At 40.4% G+C, this 9,729-nt stretch overlaps 1 protein-coding gene across 7 annotated transcripts in view; it reads left to right on the forward strand.

Annotated features, from left to right (window-relative positions):
- Positions 1 to 8,552, forward strand: part of si:dkey-237h12.3 (teneurin-3) — a 150,833-nt gene extending 142,281 nt beyond the window's left edge. For 6 of the 7 annotated variants that reach the window (XM_032527549.1, XM_032527552.1, XM_032527551.1 and 3 more), the window contains 6 exons: positions 299 to 474; positions 861 to 1,096; positions 1,852 to 2,148; positions 3,772 to 5,383; positions 5,905 to 6,035; positions 6,540 to 7,292. In XM_032527549.1, the coding sequence (XP_032383440.1) occupies positions 299 to 474; positions 861 to 1,096; positions 1,852 to 2,148; positions 3,772 to 5,383; positions 5,905 to 6,035; positions 6,540 to 7,292 (3,205 nt within the window). Of the gene's footprint in view, positions 1 to 298; positions 475 to 860; positions 1,097 to 1,851; positions 2,149 to 3,771; positions 5,384 to 5,904; positions 6,036 to 6,539 lie in introns of all 7 variants that reach the window. The other variant, XM_032527550.1, reaches the window with a different exon arrangement.
- The last annotated feature ends 1,177 nt before the right edge of the window (positions 8,553 to 9,729 follow it).

The raw sequence follows: 9,729 nt of genomic DNA on the forward strand, positions 1-9,729 counted from the left end.
GGCTCGCAAGCCCAAACAAGTGTGTGCTTGTTGTTTTGTTTCCGGTCTAACTAGATCCGGTGTGGTGTGTGTCAATAACGCTTTTAACTGACAGCACAAGTGGTTATTACATATCAACTATTTGGATTACGCCTTGGGTACATACAGACACCCCTTCACTAAAGCTCTGAAAATTGTGCATATATAAAAATTAAAAAAAAGGAAAATGGAAAGAGCTGATATGAAAGAGCTAATAATTGAATGCAACCATCATATATGTCAATGCTTTCTGTCATTTTCGGTCCTGTTTGTCCAACAGCTATGACAGTGAAGGACGGCTAATGAATGTGACGTTCCCCACTGGAATGGTGAATAACTTGTACACAGACATATACAGCGCTTTGACGGTGGACATTGAAAGCTCTGTGACAGATGAGGAAATCAGCATCACCACTAATACCTCAACCATTCGTGCCATCTACACTCTGGCTCAGGGTAAGGCCGTGGCACTCATCTTCCCAACTCAGGCCGCTATTTTGTAAGCGGTTATATCTCATTGTTTCAAGGGTCGCCGGGCCAATTGTTGAGTAAGCTTAAGTCGTGTATCATTACAACTTTGAGGGTCTGACAGACGCCAGCGTAAATGATTACTCTCTCAGTGTGTGGGTTTGAGGTGTCAGGGAGACACGTCAACCTTGTATCTAAATGGTTTCTACTCTCTGCCCGACCCAGATGGTCCAGTTATTTTAACATCATTCATGTACATCATCAAATACTAAGGGCTTAAAGCATAATTAAGTTTAACCAGAAACAACCTCAGTGTGTTATTACTTATTCCTTAAACTGCATTTTTTTGTTTATGTTTTGTTAACTATCAATAGACCAATGTAGAAGCAGCTATCAAGTGGGCTTTGACAACTCGCTGAGGATTACCTATGCCAACGGGATGGACACCCACTACCAGACAGAGCCCCACATCCTAGCAGGCGCTGCCAACCCAACTGTTGCCAGACGCAACATGAGCTTGCCAGGGGAGAGTGGGCAAAACTTGGTTGAGTGGCGATTCCGCAAAGAACAAGCCAGAGGGAAAGTTATCGTGTTTGGACGCAAGCTTAGGGTATGTTTGATTTTTTTTTTTCTTCCTTGTAGCACATGCAAATGATCACCGTGCCATGAATACAAAAGTGGCTATGGCCTGTGGCTTTGCTTACCTCAGTAGCAGAGTATGGCAGTGACACTATTAGGGTCAGAGATCAGTTGCACAAAAAAATTGATCAAACTGTCTAAAATAATGCAGATGTTATTTCATTTAATGGTTATCCCACTGTCCTTCTTATAACATAAAATAAAACATTTGTGCAATTCCATCTTTCGTTTGGAATTTATGAGTCATATTAACATTTAGTTCCTGATATAGAGGGTTATCAATATTCCAGTACTGTACATAAGTCCACCTCTTCTCCTCTTCTTTCTTAGAATATGACACGCAGATTTATGATAAATGGTACTTTATGAACTTAACTTGGGTGGTTACTTTGCCTCTGAGTAATTTTTGTCTCCTCTAAATTTAGGAGGATGTGATTTAAGTGCACCTGAATAATCGCCAGAGCGTCTCTCAGTTAAATGAGCCTTGTGAGGGAGGTGTGAATTTCTGTGACAACTGTGAAAAGGATGTGAATACAGTTTTAAGAGCCCTCCACACAAAGAATAATTTCTTTTTAATATTGCACTATTGTGTAATCAATTACATCAATTAGTTGTATTATTCCTAAATATAATAAATAACTTTGATCCGTTAGTCATATCTTATTATCACTAGTAGTTGATGTAGTTTTCTTTTTGTCACGTTATTAAATCAAATCTTTCCCACAGGTGAACGGACGGAACATTCTCTCTGTCGATTACGATCGCACCCTGAGGACAGAGAAGATTTATGATGACCACAGGAAGTTCCTCTTAAAGATTATATACGACACAGCAGGCCATCCAGTGCTCTGGGTGCCCAGCAGTAAGCTACTGCCAGTTAATGTGAGCCGCACTAGCAGTGGGCAAATTAGTGTCCTGCAGAGAGGTCCCACCACTGAGAGACTTGAGTATGATAGCCAAGGCCGCCTGGTTTCCAGGGTGTTTGCTGATGGGAAGATATGGAGTTACACCTACCTGGAGCAGGTGAGAAAATAGCATGACCATAGGAAGTGATATGTATGATATACTGTACAGCAGGCTAGCCATTATCGCTACAAGGTGAATAAAGACCCTGACATGTTGCAGAGGTCACTCTGAGGAGGCCTATTTAGCAATAATCACCAGCTCCATGTACTGTAAATTATTCTGCTTCTTACAGAGGCACTTAGCAAACGCAGTAATCTACACCAATTGCAGATTTATGAGCATCAATTACAAGCTTTAGATATTAAAAATACCAGGATTGCTTCTATGAGCAGTACCTCAACCTGTAGGGTTGATGATTACCATCTCCCTTTTAGTAACATATATCTTGTCTGAAAAAATGTGTGGTAGGTAGCACTGAATGACAGCATTCCCACCTCTGGCAGCAGTATGCAATGCATGTGCAGTAGAAGAGTATACTCTTTAAATTACTGTGTGTAAAGCTGGGAACAGCCCTGAAGGCTGTGTTCTGTACTGCTGCATTTCATTTTGTTTATGTGTCCTGTGCAGTTTGTTTAGTGCTGCTCTATCACTGCGTGTATGTTTTCAGATGAAAATTAGCTTTAAGTTAACTCTGGTACAATACATCAAATGGTAACATGTATATTTAATGTTGTTCAAGGTCCTGTACAAATAAAAAAGAATGTGGGAAAAAAATGATATAGCTGAAACCTATGAAGACTGGGCACCCACACCTAATGTTAGTACAAAGACTAGAGTAGAGACTACAGTACATAAAAAGACAACACATTAGGCAATAGGCATGCTATAATTATTTGAAATCCTGCCTTATGGCACACATAATATACTACGCAAAAATGAAAATTACAGGAATCTTCTAAACTGACAGGTTGTTTGATCCTTGCAGTCTGCTCTTCATTTTAGTTATTTGGTAGAGTGTAATTAAGACTGCACTGAGATGCTACGCTATAAAAGTGCATGCAGAGAAGTCCTCAGCCAGTCCTGGCTGCATCCTCTATTGCGTGACCTGGAGAGGCCATGTCAACACTCTGAAATAAGGAACAGAGAGAGCTCAGGGAGCACAGGGAACCTCGATGTCATAACGGATGACTGGGCATGACATTTTAACAGAAAGGATGGTAGACCTTTAGAAGACAGACCACACTCCAAACTGCATATATTGTAAATTAATTAAAATAGCCTCTGTGTATAATAGGAGATAAAAGTAAACATGTCTTATGTTGCATACTATTGACAACTAAACAATCATTAACAGTGGAACAAATTTGAATGAACAAACTGTCTTATACACCAGTGTTTGGACATATTTTTGAAATATACAGTATATATATATATATATCTCAATGTTGTATTTAACGTTAATATGTCAAGTGCTTGTGATAACTTTGAAACCAAATCTGTACATTCTGTTTATTAACATTAACAGATAAGACAATGGCCAGCATAATGGGTGGCTTCTCTATAACAACAGTAATAGTTGATGCTGCCTAGTTCATTATTCACATTCCCTGTTTCTCTTTTTCTCAAAAAAAGGAAATGTTTTGCTCATTTTGCCTGCACTCACATTGCCTGCCATTACACATATATTATACATATATGCAACTCAAGAAAACACCTGCTATTTTGCTCTTTTCCCTTTAGTCCATGGTTCTCCTGCTCCACAGTCAACGGCAGTACATATTTGATTTTGACTCTCTGGACCGGCTTTCTGCTGTCACGATGCCAAGCGTAGCCCGCTACACGATGCAGACCATCCGTTCAGTGGGCTACTACAGGAACCTGTATCACCCCCCAGAGAGCAACGCCTCCGTAGCTGTGGACTACAGCGAAGACGGCCTCCTACTGAGAGTAGCACATCTTGGCACGGGTCGTAGGATCCTGTACAGGTACCGCCGGCAGAACAAACTGTCGGAGATCCTGTATGACAGCACAAGGGTCAGCTTCACCTATGACGAGACGGCAGGAGTGCTGAAGACGGTCAACCTGCAGAATGAAGGATTCATCTGCTCTATACGTTATCGCCAAGTGGGTCCACTGGTGGACCGGCAGATATTCCGCTTCAGTGAGGATGGCATGGTCAATGCACGCTTTGACTACACCTATGACAGCAGCCTGCGTGTCACCAGCGTGCAAGGCGTCATCAACGAAACACCACTACCCATCGATCTATACCAGTTTGATGACATCTCAGGAAAGGTTGAACAGTTTGGGAAGTTTGGGGTGATCTACTATGATATCAATCAGATCATATCCACTGCCGTCATGACCTACACCAAGCACTTTGATGCCCATGGACGCATCAAGGAGATCCAGTATGAGATATTCCGCTCACTTATGTACTGGATCACTTTCCAGTATGACGATGTGGGCCGAGTCACCAAACGAGAGATCAAGATCGGCCCCTTTGCTAACACCACCAAGTACAGCTATGAGTATGATGTGGATGGCCAGCTCCAGACTGTGTCCCTGAACGAGAAAGTGATGTGGCGCTATACGTATGACCTTAACGGAAATCTGCACCTTCTAAATGCAGGAAACAGTGCAAGACTTCTCCCTCTGCGTTATGACTTGAGAGACCGTATCACCCGCCTTGGAGATATCCAATACAGAATGGATGAAGATGGTTTCCTCCGTCAGAGGGGAGCAGAAATCTTTGAGTACAACTCCAAAGGTCTCTTGGTGCGGGTCTACAGCAAGAGCAACGGATGGACCATTCAGTATCGCTATGATGGACTCGGACGCAGAGTGTCCACCAAGACAAGCTTGGGCCAACACCTGCAATACTTCTACGCAGACCTGAGCTACCCGGCTAGGATTACACATGTGTACAACCACTCCAGTTCGGAGATCACCTCACTCTACTATGATCTCCAAGGCCATCTGTTTGCTATGGAGATCAGCAGCGGGGAGGAGTTCTATATTGCCTGTGATAACACTGGCACACCTCAGGCTGTCTTCACCAGCAACGGCCTCCTGGTCAAACAGCTCCAGTACACAGCTTATGGCGAGGTCTACTTTGACTCAAACCCAGACTTCCAGCTTGTGCTCGGGTTTCACGGAGGACTGTATGAACCCCTGACCAAACTACTGCACTTCGGGGAGCAGGATTATGATATAATGTCTGGAAGGTGGACTATCCCAGATGTCTCTACTTGGCAACAAGTTGGCAAAGAGCCAGCTCCTTTTAATTTATACATGTTCAGAAATAATAACCCCATCAGCAAAGTCCATGAAGTGAGAGAATATGTTGCAGGTAAGATTTATTGCTGTTAATTGTGATTATTAGAACTGCAACACATAGTTATTTTCATCATTGATTTTTTCTAAGATGAGGCTCTCCATGAATCATTGTACCTATACAATGGCCATTATAATAGCATAACCATTATTTTTAACTAATCATTAGCCCAAATATTTTCAGTTTACTATTTCATGTGACAAACAAACCAGACCTGAATGTTTCCAAAAAAGGTTGCCAATTATTATTAGCTGCACTTATATATACTATATGTGTGTGTGTGTGTATATATATATGTGTTATATATTAAATGTATATAATAATTAGCATAACTTAGCAGTGTTCAATTTTTGAAGCATTCAAGTGACAAGTATGAAACTAGTCACTTCAGTGCCCAATGTTCAAGTAATTGTGTTTAAAACCTTTTTTTCCTCAATATACATTAAAAAAGATTAATCATTGTTTTCCCAAAATATTTTTTCTGATAAACATTTACGATATAGTATCTAAAAGCCTTAATTTATTTTTTTGCGCAGATGTGAACAGCTGGCTTGTAACCTTTGGCTTTCATCTTCACAACACCATTCCTGGGTTTCCAGTCCCAAAGTTTGATTTAAGCATGCCATCCTATGAACTGAGGAAGAGTCAGCTGTGGGATGATCTGCCGGTGAGTCAGATTAATATCTTTCAATGCATGTGGTACATAAAATAAACAACTTCTTCAGACAATAAGCGTAGGGGATTGAAAGTGTAGGGGATCGGACGGACAAAAAAATGTCCATTGTTTTTTAATTGTATTGCTATGCATTTCATAGAATATCAATTTTAATTGGGCCATATTTGCATAATAATATGCATAATAAGAACAATTGTACTTTCCACTGTATTGATGTTTAAGTTTCCAGTAGAACAAATTGTAATACTGTTTAACTTAAATCTTTTGAGGCTATTCATGCTAGGCTTTTTTGGTTTAAGGTCTTAACACAAAAAGCTGCAAAATTGTCGTCAGGGATTTATCTACTTTTGGCTTGAGAACACAGCTTAAAAAGGCCATTATCTTAGACAGGAATGAGAAACTCTCTGAAGCAGAGCTGTAGCGGGTTCTAAATGGCCTGGAGAGTCAGGTTCTGCCATGTTCAGGCGTTAACGTTTCACTGCACTTTCCCTACAGTCTATCTCTGGGGTCCAGCAGGAAGTAACCAGACAAGCTCATTCTCTCTTGTCATTCGAGCGGCTGCCAGAGGTCCATCTCAGTCGAGGTCGCAGAGGTGAAAAGTCTTGGCTGTGGTTCTCAGCTGCAATGTCTCCCATTGGAAGAGCCGTTATGTTTGCTATCTACAAGGGCAGCGTTCACACTCATTCGCTGAACGTGGCCAGTGAGGACTGTATCAAGGTTGCAACGATCCTCAATAACGCTTTCTATTTGGAAGACATCCACTTCACTATAGAAGGACGGGACACACACTACTTTGTCAAGCCAGGCCTTCCAGACGCCGACCTTGCTGCATTGCACCTCACTAGTGGACACAAGACTCTGGAGAATGGTGTCAATGTGACGGTTTCCCAGTCCACCACAGTCATGGATAGTCGGACTCGCCGTTTTGCAGATGTGGAGATTCGTGCCGGTGCTCTAGCTCTTCATATTCGCTATGGATCCACGGTGGACGAGGAGAAAGCACGGGTTGTTGAGCTTGCCCGTCAGCGCGCCCTTGCGGGTGCGTGGGCGAGAGAACAGCAGCGAGTGCGAGATGGCGAGGAAGGAGTCCGTCCCTGGACAGAGGGGGAGAAGAGGCAGCTTCTGAGTAGTGGAAAAGTTTTGGGGTACGACGGGTACTATGTGCTCTCCATTGAGCAGTACCCAGAATTATCAGACAGCACCAATAACATCCACTTTCTTCGGCAAAGTGAAATTGGGAAAAGGTAACAATACGAGGTGCATCTTCTGCCAAAGAGACTTGGTTTTGGTAGAGACATACAAGTGGACAAAATGAAAAGCAACTGAATCAAAGGTTGCTGCTATGTACCCGGTGTGTCGTGTGTTTTTGTAAAAAAAAAAAAAAAGAAAGAACATAAAAAAATACAAGGGGTCAAAAGCAATGCTGTGCATTGTGACCTAGGGACTACAGAGTAAATGTATAACTACACCAAGCCTTAACATGGCAATTACAGGTCAGTTTCTCTGTTGCACAAGCCTTCTAGACTCGGGACTCTGAAGCAGAGGAATAGTGGTGTCTTTTGGGAAACAGTGAGCTGATTTAAGTGTTTTATGTTTAGTTTTTTTCATCAAGAAAAGTCTGGTTCAACAGAAAGTATAATTGGAGCAAAGAAAATGTTTACATTATGCATATCTGCACTTCTCTAGAAGTACGGGGCTCGAGAGTTCACACTCCTAGAGCAAGCGGTGTCCTTGAGCAAATGTTTGTTTTTAAAATCAGAGACTTCTGACGTTAGAGATATCCTCACCTAACAACCACTATGTATACCAGATTTAGCACTGTAAACATCAAAAACATCGAAATGTCCTATTCTCTTTGAGATGCTTTCAAACAGAAAAAAGAAACAGTTTCCATGTTTAAATACCCAATTTTCATTGTGAAAAAAAGTACAGCAAAAGGTAAGAAGAACTCTGTTGGGGGGGTAGGCACAAATGTGTCTTGAATAGCACATGGACACCATGTTTTGTAAATTATGCAAGAGTTTTATGGCATTTTCTTTTTATAAACCGAATCAATGTATGTATTAGTCATATTAACAGTAATTTATGTTGTGTTTACATGATAAATAAAGTCCAGCTGATTTTTATTTCTTTTTTTTTATTATTTGTCAGACAAGCATTTTTTTTTTAAAGTTACGTTAATCCTAATATGGCTATGTGGGGCTTCTTCACAATGCTCTGTTTAAGTAATTAACAGAAACCTGTGCATGTAGTGACAAGTATTTACAAGTGGTGATGTATCTATAACATGCCGTCAACTATTGTTTCCACTAAATTTAATGTTTATTGGGCATAATGCCTTTTGACCTGGCTTCCTGTCCAATGAATATTTCATTGACACAAATATTTCATGAACCCATCTCACATAAACAAGGTTACAGTGGATCCAACTATAGATCACATCCATGTTTTCAGTAGTTTTTTTGAATGTTAAATGCACTCAAGGATTAAAATGATATTGGGGTTCTTTTTGGTGTGTTTTTTTTTAACAATTGCCTTTTTGTATCACTAATCAATCGTTTTACAATATGAGATGTGAGAAAATGTGGTATTAGCTGGAGGTTACTTAGACACTAATTTGGATATCAACAATGCTTAAAGACTTTCCAAATAGTTATGGATGCATGGTCTCGGTATTCCAAAAAAGTATTAAAATTACATTAATTATTAATACAAAATAATAACAAATGCTTCTTCTGAGCTACAAAGTCAAAGTTAATTTTTGAAATCAGCTGGCTAAAGCTGCTCTGAACTGAAGTGTGTGTATATTGTAGCTGAATAGATTTTAAATGCAATTTACTTGAAATTGAAAGTTGCCTTAAACAACCTACTCCTTCAACATCAAAACCCAAAAGGAGTTTAGGTGTAAGAGTATGTTTGAACATACGTAGCTACAAACTTGGGTTTTAAAAACCCAAGTTTTAAAATTTGGTTTGTGATCAGATTCCCACACTCTAAGTTATTCATCAAAACAGGAGGTTTGATGATGGAATTCATAATTCTGAAAACAAAGGGATTTCTTTGTCATGGTAAACTTCAAACAGCATTTCAAACCATGGGTGCATACTATTCTTTGCTCAAAGCTTGTTTTATGCTTTTGTTTTTGACCTCCCTGCTGCTCCTACATCCCCCAGACTAATAATATAGTTTTCAGATGTTTTATGACATACAGAGTCAACAAAGCTACATCTCTTTGAATGTAGCTCAGCTCAAAATCTGAAATACATTCCCTGTGAGTTACTGTCTATTGTTCTTTCACATTGAAATTACAGTGAACTTATATAAACCCCCATTTGTTTTAATATACAAAATTTAGTGAGTTCCAAACCCCACCAAAACCCTGCTGAAAAAATCTTCAAGCAAAATCTCAGCCCTGCCGAATATGAAGCATTCACATCTTTCATTCTCTTAAAAGTCCTCTGATGCTCCCTAGTGGTACATATAGCATAGTTCAGAAAGTTATCCGGTCCTTCAGCTGACTGTTTAATGTACACATCATGCAGCTGCACACTTATAATAACATCACCCATCACTGCACTTTCAGAGAGGTCAGAAAATAGTGCTGCCTTGAGCTCAAACTTAAAATAATTCATTCAAATTCTATTTTAACGTGCCAGGTGTTATGAAGGGGTGGGGGGGGGGGGGG

Source organism: Etheostoma spectabile, chromosome 10 (assembly GCF_008692095.1).
Source record: "Etheostoma spectabile isolate EspeVRDwgs_2016 chromosome 10, UIUC_Espe_1.0, whole genome shotgun sequence".
Taxonomy (NCBI): Eukaryota; Metazoa; Chordata; class Actinopteri; order Perciformes; family Percidae; genus Etheostoma; species Etheostoma spectabile.